At 38.7% G+C, this 23,184-nt stretch overlaps 1 protein-coding gene across 1 annotated transcript in view; it reads right to left on the bottom strand.

Moving 5' to 3' along the window:
• Positions 1 to 464: 464 nt before the first annotated feature.
• The window catches only part of LOC103186913, a 35,339-nt gene continuing 12,619 nt past the window's right edge, over positions 465 to 23,184 (bottom strand). The window contains exons 11-31 of the mRNA XM_007906181.2: positions 22,655 to 22,845; positions 22,008 to 22,212; positions 19,859 to 21,159; positions 18,438 to 18,547; positions 17,440 to 17,579; positions 16,400 to 16,714; positions 15,077 to 15,192; positions 14,028 to 14,180; positions 13,713 to 13,815; positions 10,296 to 10,389; positions 9,678 to 9,764; positions 9,113 to 9,246; positions 8,211 to 8,422; positions 7,656 to 7,743; positions 5,659 to 5,823; positions 4,471 to 4,692; positions 3,522 to 3,699; positions 3,015 to 3,155; positions 2,033 to 2,145; positions 1,484 to 1,541; positions 465 to 615 (exon numbers count right to left, since the gene is read on the bottom strand). Coding sequence (XP_007904372.2) covers positions 585 to 615; positions 1,484 to 1,541; positions 2,033 to 2,145; positions 3,015 to 3,155; positions 3,522 to 3,699; positions 4,471 to 4,692; positions 5,659 to 5,823; positions 7,656 to 7,743; positions 8,211 to 8,422; positions 9,113 to 9,246; positions 9,678 to 9,764; positions 10,296 to 10,389; positions 13,713 to 13,815; positions 14,028 to 14,180; positions 15,077 to 15,192; positions 16,400 to 16,714; positions 17,440 to 17,579; positions 18,438 to 18,547; positions 19,859 to 21,159; positions 22,008 to 22,212; positions 22,655 to 22,845 — 4,157 coding nt within the window. The 3' untranslated portion in view covers positions 465 to 584. The remainder of the gene's footprint in view (positions 616 to 1,483; positions 1,542 to 2,032; positions 2,146 to 3,014; positions 3,156 to 3,521; positions 3,700 to 4,470; positions 4,693 to 5,658; positions 5,824 to 7,655; positions 7,744 to 8,210; positions 8,423 to 9,112; positions 9,247 to 9,677; positions 9,765 to 10,295; positions 10,390 to 13,712; positions 13,816 to 14,027; positions 14,181 to 15,076; positions 15,193 to 16,399; positions 16,715 to 17,439; positions 17,580 to 18,437; positions 18,548 to 19,858; positions 21,160 to 22,007; positions 22,213 to 22,654; positions 22,846 to 23,184) is intronic.

Below are 23,184 nucleotides of genomic sequence, written 5' to 3' on the forward strand. Positions count from 1 at the left end.
AATGATTTGCACCTACTCATGGTTCAGATTCTGTTTTAAAACGTAAACCTGTTGATTGGTGTATAAGGTCTGAATGACTTCAGAAGCACAGCATTTTAGTATTGCGTTTTTTTTTAAAAAAAGCTTCAGTGCTGATTCAATTCCAATTGATTTAATCTCTGGTTACCTGGTTAGGGTGCTTTGGAATCACTTAAAGATTTAATTTTGGGCTGTCTGGGGGAGGGAGGGGAAAAGATAAATCTGTTATGGCTCCTACCAGACATGATATTCCTTCTGGCAATAGTCTGCCTGTCTTATTTGAACAAGATATGGCATCTGTGGAGCCATACACTAGTCCTCAGGAGTGGGAGGAAAGAAGCAAAATTGTAATTTTAAAAAATCCATCAGTAACAACCACTTATAGACTTGTTTATAGACTAAGATGCAGCTCCCTTAAATGTAGTATAATAAATTGTCCAGAATAATTACAGTTTAAGAACCTTTTAATGGGTTTTGTTTACAAACCTATAATGGAATTGGTTATGGGAAGACAGAAGCTCATTCTGCTTTTCTGGTTGGACTGAGATTCCTTGTGTGGATTATGATCAGCTGCTATTTGGTTCCAAGATGATCACTCTACAAAAACAAATCATAAAGAAAAATAGAATTTAAGTTAGACATTGCTGACTTTATCAACAATAACTGTGGAAGTTGTACAGACATTGAGAGGTGCTGACAACCAATACCACTATAGAAACATTGGAAGAATTAAGGTTAACTTTGTGTAGTATGTTTACATGCACTAGCAATTGGAAACGCAGTACCTAAACTAAATAGTCTTCAGGTGACCGGGGAAACTTCTGCAATTGAGCTCGTCTGGATTTCTTAGCTCAGTACTAATAAAAGAGGAAGTGGCAAGCCAGTTGCCTTGTTTCAACAAATCAGTATTTGCATCTTGCTTTGTGAATCTCCCTTAAGGAATTGTATTTGATATAAGTAAGCAATAATCTTAATGTGAAAAAAAACTAGTAGTGTTATTGCTTCTCTTTTAGACTAGCTATAATACCTTGATTCCATCACACATTTAAAAAATGCTTTGCTACCTTACAATTTTTGGACAAAATAAAATAACGTTTTGCATCAAACAAAAGGTAGATGTCAGAATGCAGGTGAGAGCCCACGTCCAAATACTCTGCAAGGATTTCTGTCTGCTCGTAGAATATGGAAGCTCTAGGCAGACAAATTAAATAACTAAACATTTTAAGTTCTACTTTTTAGCTATTGCGTATTTTAAATGGAGAACTGCATTCTCTATTTGTAATAGGTGGTATGAAATAATTGAGTTTGATATAATAAGGACATGTACAGACACCCCCAAAGAGCTAATGTTATAAGCCCCAAAGAATAGAGATAAAGTAACATTGCTTACAAATCCTACTACATGCTGTTCCATGAAAAAACTTGTTGCTTTTTGATTTACATTTTCTTTCACGGAAAGGCATACCTGTGAGGTTGGGACCAGTTTACTCTTTGTCTATTGGAACTCTCTTCACTCACGCCATCTACAATTGTAAGAAATAAACCACATGATAAACGTCAGATAGTTTATGTGATCTTACAAAGTGGATTGAATATGAATAGCTCAAATTGAACTCGGATGAGCTGAAAAATCATTGGTTCTGTTTTTTTATTCTGCCCTTCTGAGCTGAGACATTAACATAAAATATCAATATTTGTTTAAAATTTAAATAGAGCTAAGTGAACTACTATATGCTGGATTTTAAGGTATTTCCAATAAAATACCATAAATATAAACAAACTCAATCATTAATAAGAAAATAAAAACTCTCCTGTCAAGAACTGTAAGTAAAACTGTACAATTGCAACCTCATAGTATCTTATAAAGTGATATGGCCTTTACCAAACTAAAAACTTGAAGAGTTTATAAAATATTTTTAAGTTTCCTAAACTTGGGGAAAATGGATTTGTTGTTTACATATTTAATTGGGAGTTTCTCACCACCGTTCTCCAGTTCTCTTAATTAATTTCTTACTTTCAAATGAAACATTTGTTTCTCGTGCTCTGCTTTCCAATGAGTCCTCCACTCCCCCCTCTCCAGTCTTAGTTTGTTTTCCACTGAGAGCAGAATCTTCAATATGAGGTACCCTTTCCACAAAAAATACACATTATTATAATAGAATCTTGTAGCGTTAGTCTTTAGCCTTGTATTGTTATACCTACACAAAACATGAGTTGAAGCACTTTGAGACGTCCTCCTGACGTGAAAGGTGCAATACCAAATGTAAAGATTATTATGAGTGAAGCCAGTGTAAATGAATATTGAGTAAGCCCCTTCTGTGAAAATAAGAAATATAATTCAATTCAATTAAGTTTAATACAAATACAATTAGAAATTATTAAAAATAAATTAGTGTTTATTAGATTTCCAGCAGCTCTAGTGAACAGCCACGAGGCAGCCATTCAGCCTTAAGGATTTGAATTCTAGCTGCTCTGGAGTTTTGCTGGTACTCAACTGGGCCACTAGGTAGAGGGTCAGAATGTAACTGGAGACAATAATACTAATCCTTGCATTCGATATAGCGCCTTATTATGTCTGAGACATCTCACAAGCACTTCACAGAATATACTGTGAACTGGATTGACTGTATTTTGTGGCGAGACATGGCAGGCAATTGCGCACAGCAGTGTTCCACAAACAGTCATGGATTGAGTAACTTGCCAATTGACTAACAACCAGGTTCCTACTTACTGGTATTTAAACTGAGGCGTGTGGAGTAAGGGAAACTTGCCCACCGTTTCACCCTGACCCGCCCAGGAATTGAACCAAGGTCCTTTCGCTTGTGAGCCAAGTGCTCTAACCTCTAAGCCACAGGACTCCCATTACTTATTCAAAGGTCACACAAAATACAGCTGCTTCGACTCGCACAAAAATTGCTACTGCAAGAATTCCCAATTGATTTCAGGTATTGCAAGGGGAAAACAGGACAGATAGATATGAAACTATTGAAACTGACATCTGTATAAGCTGCTCTGGCCTGAAGACCTCTTCCTTGGCTGTCTCATTCCTGTTCATTGAAACCTTGTTTACTTTTTGCTTTGGTTGATCTTGGGATTCCAGTATCCCCTCCAGAACATCATCCAACGTAGAATGAGCTCTAAGGAGGAAAGACAATCTCCATTGTATTACTGCTGAATTTTAAATTCTGCCATTCTTAATGTTGCCTGGGACCATCACATGTGAAAAGTCTAATTTAAAAGGATACATCAGATATCAAATCGTTTGGGGGCATTCGGTTATTACAGTATACTATCCTTTCCTGTGTGATCTGGGTTCAAATCCAGCTAAGACTATGGATAAATCAGGTACAGTCACCACAGTGAGTGTGAGCAGGTACAAGAATATCTTCTGTGACTGCTGTAAACAATCTTACGTTTGACTTTCCTGTGAATCTGTATACAACTAGAATTATAAAAGGTATGATTTGCACCATTTAATAGTGTTTAATTATTTGACTCTCTACCTCTCACTCTCTTCCAGTATATTCTGTATTTTGCTCCTTTCAGAATCACTGAGAAGTCTCAATATGCCATGGCTCACTTCCTGTTGCCTGTCTGGTGCAAGCCTTTCCTTCTGTTCATTGCCGTAGGCCTGAACATTCTCATCTGATGTTATACCAAATGGCAACTGCTTCATTTTTTCTGGTGACAAGAAGCGTGCCATTAGGTCTTTTCAATTGATGAGGAATATAAAATTAACATTAATTAACATTGTGTAACTTTATTAACAGAGAAACATTTTTCTCTAATTCTTGTTTGTTAGTTCACTTTTAGAAATGTAAAACTCAATGGCAACAATGTGATTTTAGCTGGTAAAACCCAAAGCACACTCGGGGGTCCCCAAACCTGGTCTCTTGTCAACCGGTTCCTTGTATTTTCCAGAATCAGGTAAGCAAGGTGTGTATTCTATTCAGAAATGGAAATTTCCATGTCTAGGTGGCATACATGGAACTCTTGTCTGGTTTGAAAAATCTTAAGCATAGTGATAGGTATACAAAAGGAAAAAGCATATAAAATCAGAAAGATGCAAGTCAAAAATATTTGCCAATGACTGAATTAAATGTGTGCATGTTGACATCCTCATAAAAAGACTTGTTAAGATTCAGCTGTGATGCCCTTTCTCAGTTATACAGACTAACTGTCAAGGTTCCAAGACAAAAGAATAGCTACTTTGGCAAAGTATTGCAGCCCGTGGCAGGAACCCAACAAGCTGACAATGGCCAACGTTAATTTGTAGTTCAATAGAAGATGCATTTATCTGAATTGGCACATAATTCTAAATGTTATAAAGGGGTATTGACATCATCTCCATCACATTCTTTTTGTGTTTCTGACAGATATCATATTCAGGCCAAATTACACAGGAAGAAAATCAGTTAACACAAGAGTGAATAAAGCAAAGCTTGTACTCACCTCGCTCCTGCTCATTGTTGTCGCACATTTCATTAGTTATGTCCATCCCCTCATTTCCTTTGCTGATAAACGCAGAATTCATTTCATCCACTGAACACTGGCTGTCGTGGCTGTTATCGGTATAGGCTGCAAAGGTGATGACTTGCCCATCAGCAAGTGTGCTGCTCAGTAAACTCGGTGCTAGCAGCATCTCTGCTTCCTGACTGAGACCTTCCTTGTCACCTGAAACAATGATTTGGGTAATTTAACTATTTCCAAACAAAGTTTCTTTCATTACAAATTTTTGCCCACAAACTATACAAAATATTCGCTTTACAGTATATTCTGTGAAGCGCTTTGAGACGTCTCGCAGATGTGATAAGGTGCTGTATCAAATACAAGGTTTATCACTATTAAATCTTAAGTTCCTTTAGCAATTCATATTTACAGAACATAGGCCTGACATTTTCTTCTAGTTTTAGTCTGTTAGACCATTTTGTCTTAAAAGGTAAGATTACCCAGAAATGTGGAAAATTCTTAAATTTGTTCTTAATTTTGAATCAAGGAACATTGGCTTCCAAATTAAGATGAAATTAAGAATTTGACTTCATTTTCTGCAATGTTAAATTTAACTCAAGAGTCTTGTAGGCTAAGACTGGGTGCTATTTCAGACCAACATATGTTATAGTGCTGTTCGATGTATAAGGGTTGCAGCAGCTTATGGAGAAAGGAAAGTGAGTGAACGTTTTGGGTCCACGTTATGACGATGGGTCTTGGACCTGAAACGCTGACTCACTTTCCTTTCTCCATAGATGCTGCTTGACCTGCTGAGTGTTCCCAGCAACTTCTCTTTCTGTATAAGAATAAAAATTGCATTTCATATAACTCTCATGGCTGTTATATAATAATCAATGAATAGAGATCAACCGTAAATACTTGTCAATTTTTCATTCATTCCATATAAGGGATACTGTGAGGCCATTGGAATCACCCCATTAATGTCCCGTGCGTGAAGTCAGTTAATTCAACAACAACAAATCTGCATTTATATAGCGTCTTTCACGTCTGTACAAACCACGTCAATACAAATCAGGGATCGATCGGGAGATTTTGCTGGTGTTCCATCGATAAGGCTGTAGTGCCAACGAAAAGATTAAATGGGTTTGATTTTGACCCTTATTAATGGAAATGAAACTCTAGTTATCCTACCTGGCTTTCTACATTGCTTGTCCTCAGACAATAAAAGGTTCTCATGCATTTTTTTGGATCCATGAACTTCTAACTCGCCACTCTCTGCAGCTGAATTATACTCAGGTACCTGTAAGGTTTTTTCCATGTTGACCAAGTAGATAGTATTAAATTGATGATTCTTATCTGTGGAATGTGGAAACGTGTAACTTAAAAAGTTACAAAACAGAGCTTCACAGGAAAGGTGGACTGTTTTGCACCTTACACTATCTACACACATTTTTTGATACGAGTCTAAATATATATTTGGTTTAATTCCTCATATATGTTTATAATAATAATTCTTGATTTGGTACAATGACTTATTTGGTTGAGAATTCTTAAAGCTTTCACTGTGAATTGTAGTGACTGTGTATTTGTTGGCAGACACAGCAGCGTCCAACAAACAGCCATGAAATGAATGACCAATTTTATTTGGGGGATTGATGGCCAGGACACTGGGAGAAACTCCCTTCTCTTCTGGGAAGTAGATGTAACGCACTGTATATATTGTGTTGTCAGATTGTGTGTAGATTCTTGACAGGATCAGTACTTGTTACTGCTTTGCATTGTTACAATAGCAGGTTAAATGGTTAATTATCTAAAATTTATAAACCGATAATAATAAACTAGAATCTTTTGCAATTACGAAAGTGGTGGGACTTGAATCTCCAAGTGCATATGAAAACTTTTGAACTGAGTTTCCATTAGAGACAGTCTTGAGTTCACTTCAAATCATGTCACAGCACAATGTCCAACGCTGCCACAGTAGCACTTACGTTTTGTAGAAGATGTGTCTCATAGGAAAAGAGTAAAGGGAAGAATTCAACGTATTTTAATGTAACACATTTTATGTATCCTACTTGCTTAAATTATTTGATGGAAAGACTATTTTTAATGGTACTCATTTAATTAAATCTTAAAGTTCACAGTCTCCTGTTTATAATAATAATAATCCTTGCATTTGATATAGTGCTTTTCACGTCTTCTAGAAGTCTCAAAGCACTTCACAGATTATTCTGTAAAGTGAATTTGGGAGAAACATGGCAGCCAATTGCGCACAGCAGTGTCCTACAAACAGTCTTGGATTTAGTGACCAAATTAATATTATTATTAATTATTATTTTTTAAGGGATCTTTATGCCTGGAAAAGCGGTCCACCAGTTGATTAACAACCGGGTTACTACTTACAGCTAAGTAAACAGAGGCGTGTGGAGTAAGGAAACTTGCCCAACGTTTCGCCCTGCCCGGGAATCGAACCCAGGTCCTCTCGCTTGCGAGGCGAGTGCTCTAAACCACTAATCCACAGGACTCCACAACATATAGTGCCACCTAGGGGCTCCAGGCATGCGGGCACGCTATGTGTTGCAGAAAGGACTTTTCGTTATACGGTATCATGAATTGAATTCGCCTCACATATACGAGTTACTGCTGATTGATCCATTTAAAAAGAAGAAACATGAGCTTTAAGCCTAACACATAATAATTCAGAATTTAACCATTACGTTACATATAAACATTATAGAATCTGAAATGAGCTTTCAAGCCATTCACCTGAGCCATCAAGAGGAGGTAGCAACCAGAGGCAAGGTACCTTTACACCAGAAAGCAAAGAAGCTTGCGCGGTGAAACAACTAATACCACGCTCGCATGTCTCCCAGCTTAAGAATGATGTACACAAAAAATTTATATCAATAGTTTTGGATGTCCTATTTATCAGGGAATGGGGATGAGTGCTGAAGGAAATGTATTTCAAATAGAACAAAATTCTAAATAAAACATCTAGAAATGTAAAATATTTACAATGGAGCAAACTCAAATGTTACAAAATGTGACATATGAAATGTTGTTAACTTGCGCCATGAATTATTATGATCCTAAAAGTTATAAAATGTAAGGATTATTATATTATTATTTTATAAAAAGTACTTTACATTCAATTGATGATTCGTAATCAGACCGTTGACCAGAGATCCTACCTTTTAGACCGGGGGAAGAGACTGGTGATAACTTTGCTTTGACCACTCCCAATGGAGAATGAGCAATACTGTGCACAGATGGTGCCACCTAAAATAAGAATAGTAGAGGTTTTATATTTGCAATCTCATTGTGACTTGGTAACACTAAAGCTGAGGAATTCTGAAGGATAATCAGACTTACCTATAAGAACCACTATATATAACTAGTTTATTGGAGATTGACTAACTGCTCATATTAGTCGAATTCTGAGGCTAAAATCTTGTAAATACGTAAATGTCAATCACTAACTTATCATCGAGAGCTCCACATACACAGAGATTTCTGTTAGACTGGAATGCAGTGCACACGCTCCTCGAAAGAACATACCATTCTTACTCAATCCCAAAATGTATTAGATGCAGATTGGCAACAGACAAGACTTGGGGTCCTCAGGGGGCTTAAACCAATTTAGGTTTCCATTGCTGAACAGCTGAGATCAGCCAACTCTGTACAGATAGGAGATAAAAACTGGGACTTGCTGAGAAAATAGTGTTCGTATAATGTTATGTACTGACCCATTCAGTTGTTGCTGAGAACTGTGTTTCACGTTGAGTACTGGGTGATTCCAATTTGCTGGTCCCATCACACGCTGTAGCAAATGTCCTAGGGATTGATGCACTTGAATCACAACTGGGCCACAGGGAGGTGTTTAAATTCTTACTAGTTTGGATCAGGAGTGGTTCAGATCTAGTTTTATACAGTCGATGACTTTGGGACAATTTCTTCCCTAGAACAGAATACATAGAATTTCAGTTTTGGAAAAAATGAACAACCTGTTACAAATTAATTTTATTTTCTATGAATATGATGCTTCTCTGGTGTATGTTTTTACTGTTACAATTACATACAATTTACGCAATTTGTACTACAGCTAAATAACCGTGTCATGAAATTCCACTGTAAACATAAAAAGGTTTAGTGATTGTGATGTACCCCATGAATTAAGTGACTTGAAAGTTACTTTTTCTGTTTATAGTTTTTAAATGTTAATTGATACATCTGCACCCTTTAACCAGAAATATAATCAAGTTTCCAACTTTAAAAATATATTCACATCTTCTAACATTGGGCACTTTAGGCAAACCTGTGTTCAAGGCTCTGCCAACACAAAATGAGCCACCATCCAGATGCACAAGAGTATCCCGAGGAAACCTGGTCTCCTAAGTTTCCTCCTCTTGTGACAGGAATAACCTATCCTCAGCTCAGTTCCTCACCAGCTGGTAGAAAGTCAGGTACTAACCCTGAAGGAAACTCCATAGTATGTATCCTACTAATCTATGGCATATTGCATTATATACACTGATATGCTCTGCCAGTAGAGTATTCTGTTGTGTTTTATTTAGTATTAAGTCAACAATTGGTAGGAACTGCACCAATGATTTGTAAAAATACAGCATACCTGTGTTTACTACATTACCTGGGCTAATGGAATATGGAGTACTGTTATTAAAAGGCATATGTGTTGACATAGGTGTTTTTGACAGCAAAATAGCATCAGCAAAGTGGCCATCACATGGAATACAAGAGATGTTCTGTATATCTGGCATTGATCTACGATGGTGAAAAAGGAAAACAAGAACATTTAATTACACAATATTGAGGGCCTGCCTCCTACTGTGGGACAATTCCATAAATGTACCATCTGGTACATCAAGCAAGTGGACATTATTCACACTGGAACACAGATCGGAAGTCGCAGTATCAGCACATTACTTAACCACGGTGACAGCATAGCTGAGCCTATTCCAATCCTAATACACTTTTTTCGCTAAGAAAATGCTGTTTCTTGACTAATTTTGCCCCTCCATAGCCCAAGACACTGAAGCCAATTTAGCACTCCTAGTGTCACCAAGGGATCAGCAAGGCTAACAGGAGATTGAACCTGGGATGGTCAGGGTCTATTTAAATCAATCACTGGATAAGATCAATAAATCATCAGGAGAGAAGCAGAAGTCTTTTTTAAGTAAGATTAAACTCCTTACACTTCATGTTTGTCCAGCGTTCCTTTTAGTTCTCGATGATTATAGTCTAATGCTGTGACCATTCCAATCTCTGTTGCTTGGGCAACCCTGCAAAGAAAAAGAAAAAACAAACAGTATTGTTTTAAAAATGGAATTTAACTTGAAAGACAAACTTTTTAAAACTATTTTTATTCACTGCGTTGGCTAAGCTGAAGCATTATAATCTACAATTAATATCTGTATATTTACTGAGTGGTATAATATTATGTCAGGCTTATTGATATCAAATGTCAAACACAAAATGTAACATATGCAAAATGAGTGTAATTTTTTTAACAAATTAAATGGCACAATGGGAACTGCAGAAAATGTAAAAATACAAGATCTCTGACACATTTGACTCCAGTGACTTGGGAGAAATTTCTGATAACTACTGGAGTACCAATCACTTTACAGTATATTCTGTGAAGCGCTTTGAGATGTGTTGAAGACGTGATAAGGCAAATGCAATGTTTATATTAAGGATTATTATTACCAATGAGCAAGTCACAGATTTCTTTCAGTCAAATGCACACATCAGCAATCCAGTACCATTTCAAACACAGAAAGAGGAGCTTATATTATTTCATGCATTTTTACCCGATCAAAGGTGTAAAACTGTGTTTGCTGACTCCACTCCAGTCTCTCTCAATGCTCTTTTCCACATTTACCTTATGGATCACCATTTTTCCTCCTATTGACAATCAGCAAAATAAAATATTGCAGTCAAAGAGAAAGCATTTTCTTTCTGATATAACTACACTTCCCTATTCATCTTTAAAACCTTTTAAAAGTGCAGTGTAAATTCACAGCATACTGTTTTGTGCCTCTGTATTTTATATCATATTGCATATTCACTAAAGCAGTGGCAGCAAATGCACAGCACTTAATCTTCTTGTAAAAGTCAAACTTCAAAGATTTTTAAACATTTGGAACAAATATTTATTCTCATTGCAAGATCTAAACGATCATCTTAAAATCTGAGGTCCAAACAAAGGTTATACATAGTTCTATATATATATATGTATATTCTTATATACATTTTTATTGTTTATCATAAACTGTTTACCAGTTGGGTGAACTGATAAGATAGTTTTGAGGAGACTGAGGCGTAGCAGGTGGCTACTGCTGGAGGGGTCTTAGTTCCTCCAAATCCATCAACCAGCTCAACAACTTTTCTCCAGTTTGGGCTAATGAAATGTTGTAGCCGGAGAGGGCCGCGAGCATGTAATGAGGCGTGAAGTAAAGCGAGTGTAGCAGTCAATTCAGAGTTGAGTGAACACGAGTTGGCTTCAATGCTGAGGCACACAGAGACTCACGCACTCTGCAGTCTTCAGCACCAGGATGTACGAGAAGAACACGTTTTCTTACAATACTTACGTTCTATATTGTGTGTAGTTTGTTACTGGGAGCACAGCTGTGCATGTATCTTTTATTCACAAATATATATATAGCCTTTCATGTCGGGCGGATATACCAAGGCGCTGGACAGACAGTTTTGGATACAAGCTGGGGGTCAGGATCGGGGAGGGGGAGGGCAGGGGGGAAGCAGGAAGATTGAAAGCAGTCGAAGAGCAGGGTCTTCGGATGGGTCTTGAAGGAGGTAACGGATGGGGGGGGTGGGGGTGAGGCAGAGGCACTGCAGGATGGAGTTCCAGAGGGTGGGGGCAGTGGCAGCAGGCTCGCCTGCCAATAGTGGGGCGAACAAGGCAGGGGACGTGAAGCCGGAGCCCGCTGAGTGGAGAGAGTGAGCAGGATGGTAGGGGGTTAGGTCGCAGAGGTAGGGCAAGGAGCAAGACCATGGAGGGCTTTGGCGGTGAGGACCAGGATCTTGAACTGTATTCTTTGTGTGATGGGAAGCCAGTGGAGTCGGGCGAGGATGGGGGTGATAGGCTCACAGAGTCTGGTGCGGAGAAGATACAGGCTGCAGAGTTCTGGATGATCTGCAGCCTATGGAGGGAGGAGTTGTGGAGGCCGACAAGCAAGGAGTTTGCATAGTCAAGCCTCAATGTAACTGAAGCATGAATGAGGGTTTCAGCGGCCTGTGGAGTGAGTCAGTGGCGGAGCTGGGCGATGTTGTGGAGGTGGGGGAAGGCAGAGAGGGTCATGGCACAGATGTGGGGTACAAAGGATAGTTGAGGGTCAAAGAAAACCCCAAGGTTCCAGACTGGCTTAGTAAGGTGGAGTGTGCAACCATGGATGGTGATGCTGTCAGCGCCAGAGGTGAGAAGGCACTGACGGGAGCCAATCAAGAGAGCCTCGGTCTTGTTGACGTTCAACTGAAGAAAGTTAGCTCTCATCCTGGACTTGATGTCTGACAGACATTCTGTCAGGACAGCTGTGGTCTGGAGTCAAGGGTGGCGCAGAGAGGTACAGTTGGGTGTCATCCGCATACATGTGGAAGTTGATCCCATGTCTGCAGAGGATGTCACCAAGAAGGAGCATAAAGATACTGAAGAGGAGGGACCAAGGACAAAGCCCTAAGGAACACCACACGAGATGGTGCAGGGGCTAGAGGAGAAGCTGTTTATGGAGATGAAGTGGAGGCGGTGTGAGAGGTACGATCTGAACCAGTCAAGGTCAGAGCTGTGAAGGTTGAGGGAGAGGAGAGGCGGTGGTTGAAGATAGAGTGGTCGACGGTGTCGAAGGCAGCAAGGAGGTCAAGGAGAATGAGGAGGCAGAGGGAACCCTGGTCATAGATGGACCGAATGTCATTTGTAACTTTGACCAGGGCTGTTTCTGTGCTGTGGGCGACACAGAAACCTGATTGCAGGGGTTCGTGGAGGGAGTCCCGGGAGAGGAAGGAGCAAAGCTGGGAAGCAACAACTTGTTCCAGGACCTTGGAGAGGAAAGGAAGGTTGGAGATGGGGCGCTAATTTGAGAGTAGAGATGGGTCCAGGGCGGGTTTTTTTAAGGAGTGATGATGGCCGTTTTTAATGGGGTGGGAACAGTACCAGTGGACGTGAAAAGGTTTATGATATCTGTGAGTAGAGAGGCAAGGAGGTGGAGCTGGGAAGTAAACAGAGCGGTAGGGATGGGGTTGAGGGAGCAGGTGATCAGTTTCATGCAGGTTATAGTGGTGGTAAGAGAGGAGTGGGAGACAGGTTCAAAGGTTGGAGGGATGGGTAGGGGCCGGGTTGAGAAGGGGAGATGGGGAGGGTGTAGCAGACGGAATGGCAGAGGCAGCTGCGCAGATCCCCTCGAATTTGGATTCGAGGAAGTCCAGCATTGCTTCCAGTTGGCACTTAAGGTGAGTGGGTGGGCGGAGGAGCCGGTTGGTGATGGAGAAGAGGACGGTACGATTTGATAAGGTCCAGCCAGATCTGCCAATGGACCGTTAAGTTTGATTTAAGCTAGGTGCGTTCAGCAGCATGTAGCTGTGCTTTGAGGGAACGGAGGTTGCTGGTGTATCATGGTAACTCACTTGAATAAGAGACGGTTCGGGAAGAGAGGGGAGCAAGGGAATCGAGAATGGAGGAGAGCGAGCTGTGGAGAAGAGTGACCGAGGAGAATAGGTAATTGTGGGAGGAAGCCCAGAGGGGAAGGAATTCAGATGACTCCAAGGCAGCCAAGGGTTGGGGGGGGGAAAGGGGAAGATTTTTTTCCTGTAGGTTAGTAGTTAGAGCCCTCGCCTCGCAAGCGAGTGGACCTGGGTTCGATTCCCAGGCAGGTCAAAACGTTGGACAAGTTTCCTTACTCCACACACACGCTTCTGCTTACTTAGCAGTAAGTAGGAACCCAGTTGTTAGTCGACTGGCGGATCGCTTTTCCTGGGATAGAAATCACTTCAAAATAAACAAATAATAATGATTTGATCACTCAATCCATGACTGTTTGTGCAACCAATTGCTGTGCGCAATTGGCTGCCGCATTTCTTCCACAAAATATAGTCAATTCACTTTACAGTATATTTTGTGAAGCACTTTGAGACATCTTGAAGACCCGATAAGGCACTACATCAAATGCAAGTATTATTATTATTTTATTACTTGCTCTCTTTCTGACATCTGTACTTACCAACAGCATCAGAATCTGAACTGAAGGAATGTTTCGTGGAATCTAAATTTTGCTGGCAAACCTCTCTGGTAATTTCTAACTCCTCTTCAGAACTTGTAGTGGACTACAAAACAATGTGTTAAAAAGCTGGTATAATTTCCAAATTTAAACCTAACTTTAACATTAATAAATTATAAGATGCAATAAGTTCCTATAATCCTTTCAGTGTTCAGTGTAGATGATGAGAACTCCTGACACAGAAACATATTTCTCTAATGTTACATATTGAGTTTATTCATCTCTATTCAATAATTGGAGAGTTAATTCTATTTTTACCTCTTGGGCATACTGAATATTGCTGAAGCCTGTACTTGCCAAATTCCTAGAGCTGAATGAGACAAATTGAAGATTGGGAGTGAAAAATTCATCGGACACATCAAGTGATGATTCAAATGCAAAATCTGACGTAGAAAACTGTTCCAGATTCTCCTGAAAATAAAAAAAAATTAGAGTGTCACCAATTCACACAAAATCTGAGGAGTATAAGAAGATAAGAATGAAAAAAGACTCACTTAGGTCAATTTGCTTTGGATCTATGTTAAGAATCCGAGATATTTCAGTACAGAAAGAGGCCATTTTGCCCAACATGCATGTGCTGTGCTGCCAGTTGTAATTATGCTGTCCTTCAAGGCTGTTCTATTTAGAATTCTAAGTACTGTCTATAAGATTTACTAAAGTGCTAAGAGTGGAAGCCTTCTTTATTCTTGTGATCACAGTACTATCACCTCCTTGCAATGAACCAGCAACAATTCCCAACAGCAGAAGCTTTACCCTCTGTAAACTCCAATCTTGAAACTGATCCCTAGTTGTTTTTCAGTCCATGCACAGAGAAAACAATAACCCCACACTTGAAAAGAAATGTCTCAGAAGGTGCCTTGTGTACAGTCTTGTATATAAGATACACAAACGGACAAAAAAAACTAAACTAAAATATTTTCAGATGTATCACATCAGCAGAATAAGAGCATACAGATTCAGACTTGCAAATGGCCAAGTTTAGAATAAACACTAGGAAGCTTTTTTAAGTCAGAGAGTGGTCAAGAGCTGGAATAGCTTCCCAGGCAAGCTGACTGATACTAGCTTTATTTCCTTAGGCTGGAAAGGGACAAAATAAATTGGGGTCCCGAATCCTGATGAATATACAGTGTCTGTGAAAGTGTTTTAAAAGTGTTTGTGAAAGAATATACTATTTGTGAAAGTGCTTGTGTGTGGATGTCGGGTGAGGACAAGATCCCCAGTCACAAAGCCTATCAGGCTCACCACAAGATACCCTCACTTGGGTGAGGTACCATCATTTCCTCCTGCGCCTTTCTAAAATGATATACCTTATAACTTTTCCTTTGTCCTCTATTTGTGATAAATGTCTCATCCAAGTCGGTTCTCTCCTCCAATTCTTCTTTGCTGCTTTCTGACAGCTTTTCATCTGCAGATTCTCTCTGTCCTGAGAAACATCGGCACACAACTCAAATGGAAAATCATGAAGTATGATGAACCCAAACATAATGTCGCTCGCCCAAGTAATATTTTCTTTTAGCAGAATCAATAGAATCCAATGATGGTAATCTCAGCAAATAAAATGGGAATATTTCTGCCATGTGGTATATTTTCAAAAATGAAAATACTGTCATTTTAAAAATACTGGCCAGTACCAACGAAAATTAAAAAAGGATAGAGTGGAATCCGGTTAAGCCAGACACATTGGGGCCGGACATTTTCTCCGATTTAAGAGATGTCCGTGGTTGGCCAAAATACTATTCCCGTGCAGCAGAGGAGCTGCGGTGGTGCTGTATAATAATATGTAATGTTTCACTTGCAGTTAAAATCCTGTATAGAATTCAGTAAAAGATAGTTACCTTTTGTTTAGCTGCAAAATACCAGCAGAGAAGCTTCCTCTCTCCTATTGCTACTGGATGGGAACTGGACCAACAAGCAGCTCAGCTGTCAATCAATCGCAATTCGTCTCCCTTGTTCTTCCCTGTTTCTCCGCCCCCCCCCCTCACTGATTGACAGCCCAACTCCAGCCGCTTGGGAATGGCTGGAGTCCTCTGTCAATCAATCTTAGACTCCTCCCATCTCCATCTCAGAGCCACTCGTGGCTGAATGGACACACGAAGGCCCGAGTGAGCGCATTCAGAGCGACAATTTGACCGGAGTAACCGGATTTTCATCTGCATTAGCTGCATATTTAAAACAGGTAAGAATACAAATGAATCGGGGCCAGGCGATTTGTTCGATTTACCCAACCGTCCAGCAAAAGCAAATTCTGCTGTCGTTTGTTCGGGGAATAACCTCTCCAATAATTTAAACACAAACAAACTATACAATATTTTAGGAGTGGAGCAAGGGAAGAAAATGGCAAAAAAAACGCAGATAGGAGCCAATTGCCTTTATAATTTGCAGAGCATTAAAATAATAAAGCTTAATTTCAATTGTACAAAATAATTCAGATGCCTCCCACTATCAGCCTCATTTAGTGCCTTTGATGACGGCACTACGCCTTGCGTATTTGTACCTTAACTGTGTGTGTCAATGTCAAAGACATCAGGAAGGGAAAAAAAGTGCTGAAGTTACTCAGGCCTCAGCTTTCTTTTAAAAAAAGCTACTAATGGCAAAACTCCCTCTTTATATGTGAAGACCAAAGATCTGACCTGCAAAACTTCGAAAAATTTCCTCTAGATCTCCACTACTATCACTCTCCATCGGCATCTCTTCTCGGACATTGTTGAGTGGATCATGTTCCGTTAGTTTAGAATCCAATTGATGTTTCTCTACTTTTTTGCTTATCCCACAATATCTATTGTAGTCCTTCAGCTCCCTGTTTTCCTGGGATCTATTTGCAAAACGACGGAAGAGCTCCTCTTCATTTTCATTCTGTGAGTTTTTACGGCCCTTTTCCTTTGGTTGCTCTTGTGAAACTGGCAGATATCCCGATGTCATTCTTTCAACCACTTCTGCCACTTCATCTATTAAAATAAAATCAGACAATTATTAAACAGTCTGACATATTTCCATATTGTAATTCTATGTGAGATAATTCAGTTCCTAATAAAAATAGTTATGGTATTTCTAATAGAATGACAGAGAAGAAAGCTATAACGTACTATTATTAACTGGGCCAAAAATGGTATAATAATAATCCTTGCATTTGATATAGCACCTTATCACATCTTCGAGAAGTCCCAAAGCGCTTCACAGAATAAGTAGAATAAATAAACAGAATAAGTTATACGTAGAATCCTGCCTCTAGTAATGTTATCACAGCAGCCCAACAAAACAACTTAGGCCATGCTAATGAAAGACAGTTAGATAAAATATTTGGATGGGAAAAGGATTGGGGGTTTGTAAGTAAAAGTACAAACAGAGATGGAACATGGTGCTACCTGAAGTATTGAAATTATAAAAATGTAATACATACATAATATTATGGCATGCCTTCATCCTGTAATACTTTCACTTCCAAGTACTTGTAGAAAAATACATTATCATCTTTATATTAGGTCAAGTGGGTCATTTCTGACTCTTAAGTAGTTTCATATATATTATTATATTGCATCTTACCACAGGTGGAAAATTAACATGCAAAGAAAAAGTGGATTCTAAAAGTGAGTTGCTTATTGTGCCGCAGGCACCGATTTATGTTCTCTATTGCGGAGAATGTTGGCTTCGCAAGCCAGATATGTACACTGACCTGTCCAGTTGGATTTCCCTGTTCTCTGATCAACTTTTATTTTTTGTTTTTTTTTATAATGTTGATGCTGTGTTTTTCCTGAACTTGAGAAATTGTAAGTCTCTTTCTTTCGTCTCACTTTCACTCTCTCTGGTACAGTGCTGTCCAAATTAAATCAAATATATTTAAAATGTGAAATAACAAACACATAGTAGGTCCACTACAATTTAAAATCTTTATAAGGGCCCATTTGCAGGAAACATGATCTTATCAACCAAGAAGATACTTGTGCAAGGAACTCAAAACAAAGATAATTCAGTAAATCCCATTATTTTAATAATAGGATCTAAATATGTAATATATAAATAATATAATATGTAATAAAAAAATATTAATAAAAAAATTATTAATAATTAATAATAACATCATGGATTGTATGCAAATTATGGAGCAAGTACAGTATAAACATGACTTTACACAGACATCTTTACAAAATGTCACTGGGTAACAGCAACTTTACATAACGCCGATCACGTAGGTTGGTGTCTTGGAGCCCTTGAAGGGTAAGACATGGATGAACTTATTCTGAACGGCTAAGATTTACTCAATGACTGATTGCTGGAAGTGTAAGCCTTCTGTTGTAGTGGATCAGCCATACAGGACGTTTGGGAGGGCCCACCATGGGCAACTCTTGCTGTCTGAGTTTGGGTCCAGGGTTGAGAGAAAAGAGAGATTCTGGATTCATGAGAGCTTTTTTAATGCCTTGTCTCCACACCTACTACCTGAACTGTCTCTGTCCCTGATTGATCAGAAACCTGATCTGTCTCAGTCTGATTGACCCTCAGGGTTACAGGTAAGCCCTGCTTCTTGCTTTGGTTGACTCCTAGCAGACAGTGGTAGACGATTGGCCCTTCCATCTGTCCTTGCACACAGTCTTGCAAACCAGCTGGATCAGCAGGGATCTAGGGTGAGGGAAACATCCGGCAGGAGTGTTACAATATCATTAAGTATAATGGTACCTTTGAGTTGTGCGTATTTCTCCATTGCCTGACAGGTAAATACACTGCTTTCTATATCTTCGCTGGCTGACCTCTGTTGGGATTCTCATAGATATACAACCTTTGTGAGCCTGGGCAACAAAGAAAATGTATTTAAAATATTATATCCATCACTTATAAAAATATAAAATAATATGCTATCTATCAGTTTTGGAGATCTTAGTAATGAGCGTTTGCTCATGTTTAACCAAAAAAAATTTAATTTGATATAAAGAAGTCTTTTGTGAGTCAAAATATGAAAAGGTCAAGTCTTCCTTTAAAAAAAGAGAAACTTTATTTCAATTAAACTAATTTAAACATGGAAAAAAGTGCCACCAAACTTTCAGGTCACTCGGTGATTGCAGATTCAAACCCAGTATATTCAGTCAAACTCAAATTTACCAACCAGTTTTTATATTTTTCCATAACCCCTATTCTAACTATGCATATCATTGAGCTGAGCAAGTAGGAAGCCAAACTTGTTGCAGACACTCCTTCAAAAGGTTGTTCTGAGTCAATTGAGATATACGTAGTAAAGGCCTAACATGACTCTCCAATTTTCCCTCTTCTCTGTGGAAAGGTACTTGGCCTTCAGCTAGTGCCAATTATAGCAGCAGGCTCAGTTTTTGCACTCATATAGTGCAGAGGAATAAAATCCTGATCCCACCAAAATGTGGGTACCGTAGCTTAGTGTTCTAACAGGCTGAGTTTCAAAAGATGTGAGTCTACTCTTCAATGTAAAAGTTATTCAGTCTTTAAGTAAAAATGGATGACCACCTGACCAGACTGTGCACCCTGATATTATATTTGTTTCTTTGAACTTTTTACTGCTATTTCAGTTTTGCTGTTTTTCCTATTCCTCAACAGACTGTCTTAGTTTAGGAAATATTTGGGATTACACCCGAGTTCCCCATTTCACGGCATCACATAATAATAATAACAATAATAATCCTTGCATTTGATATAGCGCCTTATCACGTCTTCGAGACGTCTCAAAGCGCTTCACAGGATATAATGAAAAATAAATTGACTATATATATTGTGGGTGAAATGGTGCTCCAACATTTCTGTGGCATTGTTCTGCTACCGGCTGTGTTTTTGATAATTTTTATGAGTTCCATTGAATGAATGCTGTCCACCATACCAAAGAAAAAATGATAAGGACTCATGTGCCTCTCACACTTTTTGGCTGAAGAGGTTTTGTTTTTGAAGGGATTATGTAGCCAATTCTCCCAACTCTGTGATAGGAAAGCAGGATCATGAATGGAGTTTGATGGGTAGAAAGACATAAGGAAGTAAGATAAAAAGTAAAAATCTAGTATATACAAAATGGTAAATAAAATATAAATAATCCCAAAATAATACTGCTCTGCTTATCACACGTTAGGTGATTGTACACTTACAGGTATGACCTCTGCATTCTGATCATGTATTATACATCTGTTACGGTCCTTCCTACCCTTGGAGACTTTTGCAACCTTTTGCTCTGACAAAGACATGAAACTTTCATCAAGAGTAGAGCTGTGCATAAAACTTTCATCAAGAGCAGAGCTGTAATCACTCTCTTCTTCATTAATTTGGTTCTTAAGTGAGCAAGTAGTTTGTGTCCCATCGGCAAACGTGTCCGATGTTCTCAAAACCTCAGAGTTGGTGCTGTCTTTCCCTGTTGATGCATGCTGACTTTGTGTCCAATTTGGAAGATTTGCTGCTGCTTTGCGACATCTCCCAGACACATTTCTCTTCTCCGCTCTGTACACAGGTGGCCGATAGCGTTTTGGTGGAGCTATGGATATGGGGATCACAAGATTACCTTCGTTATCTGAGTCAAACTTTTTATTCCCCTTTTCATTTTTTTTATGATAGTCCACTTCATCATAGCTTGGTTTATTGCAAGGAACCTTTTCCAATGGCTGAAAATCACTCATTTTATCAATTTCCACAGACTTCTGTGATGAATTAACCCCAGGGTCACATCGTCTTTTTACATGATCAAGTGCACTACACGCTTGCTGTACCAGGTTCTTTGATGCCTGAATGTTGATTGAGCAGGTTCTGACTGAATGCTGAATTGATACATTGGCAGCAATTTCTCTCTCTTCTTCACATGCTCTGTTCAGTGAATTGGAAGAGCTTTGGCCATACCTGTCTTGATCACTTCTTGAATCTTTTACTACTGTCCATTTTGAGCATCTGTTTGGAGTCGGATCATTCTGTTTGTCTTCCTCTTCTGTTGCATATTCGGTGTCTGTTTCCAACCATGCACTGCTATGTCCATCAGTGTCCTCCACTGCGGAATACCGTGTGTCACTGTACTGTAACTGTTCTGCCTCTAAACCATCACCTGCCCTCTGTCTTTCAGAAGTAACCACAATTTCTTTCTCTAATACAACGTCCAGTTCATTTAAGTGTTGGAGAATATCTGCTTGTTCTATGCCATATTTTATGGGGTTGGTTTCAGCTAACTCAGGTATATTGTGTTGCTCAGGTTTGTTCCATGAACTGTAGCCACTGCTAAGTTTATCTTTATGAAAAACTTTTTCGGGTGCCCTGGAAGCAATCCCATCATCAGTAATCTGTTCTGTTTTCCAAGAATTACACAGCACTATAATCTCCTGTGATATTTTACTGTCGGCCTCAACATTTGTTTGGCTTTGTTGCTTAGGACTAAAGCTTGTGCGGCGACCCATGTTGTAATACTGATAGTCTGAAAAATAAACAAGATATAAACATTTTCCTTATTTCAAACTGCAGTTTCTTTTGGGGGCTGATTATAGTTTAGAATTTTAAAACAATTTAAATGTTCAACAAATAAGCAGTCTGCATCAATTTTTAAAGTAGAAACACAAATTACAAACTCATCAGAGGAAGAATTTTGTCAAGATTTCAAGCATGGTTTGAAGAACACTTAGAAGCGAAGTTTTCTGAAGTTGCTGTGTAATTAAAATAATTCTTACAATTGAAGTGCAGCATAAAAATCACTGCAGTAGGATAGTTCAGGTAAGAAACACAAAATTAGAACAATATTAAAAAATCGATAATGGGCAAATATAGAAGTTTATCCCCATTTTGACCATTAATTGTAGGAAGTGTCGTGTACAATTAATTCAGTTTATGTATGGACTTTTCAAACCCATGGATGAAACAGCTGTAGTCCATTTACTTTCTCAACAGTGAATTTAAACATGTGAAAAAAATCTATGAAACATTTCAATGTTTTTCAAAAATATCTAAACAACAAATAACACAATTGTCTGCACAACTGTATCAAAGTCACAGGTGACTTCTATTTCAAGATCATTTTAGCAGCCATAATTTTCTGCAGTTTCCCCTCACCAGCACCCCAAATTCCCATGTTAACAGGGGATATTCTGCAGTTATTATTTACCATTATGAAAGTATTGTTATAAATTAATATGTGTAGACTGAAGAAAGGCTGCAAACATTTAAATTTAAAATGAAAGTCTGATACAGAGGATAAAAAGAACCCCTACACATTCTTGTATAGTGGTAAGAAAAATTCAATCATCCTATACATTACAAAATGTTTCATACCATCATTATACATGATTTGGCCTTGTTCCAAATACTCAGTCTCTCTCCTGCTGACAGTATTCTCCATTTCAAGTTGTTCCAAGTATTCAGGCTGCCTCCTGTAGCTAGAAATATCTGTGCTAGCCCCAACAGGTATGTTAACACATTCGCTCTGTATATCACTATCAACGTTCTCAAAAGCATGTTTCTGATTGATAATCAGGTCCTGGGATGAATGAGAGAAAACTTAAAAGATATTGTGCAATTAATTTAATTCACACATCCATTTTCTATATTGCAGCAATATATCCAAGCTAATCTATATTAATCTCTTGTGACAATATTCATTGATAAACCACAGATTTTAATGTAAAAATAAAGTTCCTATTCTACAAGGACATTTAACAAAAACCTTCTAAACTCCACCAATGGCTCAGTGGGTTAATGCACGGTTTGGTACCGCACCATACAGATCATGTATGATCCAAGGTTCAAAGCCTAGCCTGTACTGCAGTGGGGTGCTGGAATTAACTTCAGTAGCTAAAATGTGAGGAGTAAAAACAGTGAAGATTCCAACTCTTGATTTTTATGAAATAAGAAAATTCTGGTTCAATGTTATCATTAAAGTGTTTGTGAGCTTTTCCCTGTAGTCATTGCTAAGTAGGCACCTTGATGTCGTTTCGCAGAATAAACCGGATATCTTGAAGACACATAGTCCGATTCCGAGGTTTAACTTGCATCCCAGTTCGGACAATATCATAGTATGGCGCAGGTACTCGTTCATCTACACTTAAACAATGTCCAGCTCCCAATAGCTCCTTCACAGCCAGTCCATCCATATCTTCCCATGGAACAGTATCTGAAGAGTTGAGAATTGCATTAATAAGAAATCTTGAAAACTGGGCTTTTGGAATACAATGGATGAACAGGAGACTGAATATATTAGCTGACCAGGATTACCATGAATTTTAACAGTTACACACTGTTTAGGTAACATGATTCACAAAACATAATCACATCTTTACTCTATGTTGTTCATCTATGTCCCGCAAGAAGAGCACATTTCTCCAATTCTCTTAAAACAATATTGTTTTTATTTTCGTTTAATAACTTAAAATGATCATCAGAGCCGCAGGACAAAATGGAATAACAATCTCTAATTTAGCTGCGTGACATTATTAAATATTCTAGCATTATC

This window comes from Callorhinchus milii, unplaced genomic scaffold, assembly GCF_018977255.1.
Source record: "Callorhinchus milii isolate IMCB2004 unplaced genomic scaffold, IMCB_Cmil_1.0 Scaffold10, whole genome shotgun sequence".
NCBI lineage: Eukaryota > Metazoa > Chordata > Chondrichthyes > Chimaeriformes > Callorhinchidae > Callorhinchus > Callorhinchus milii.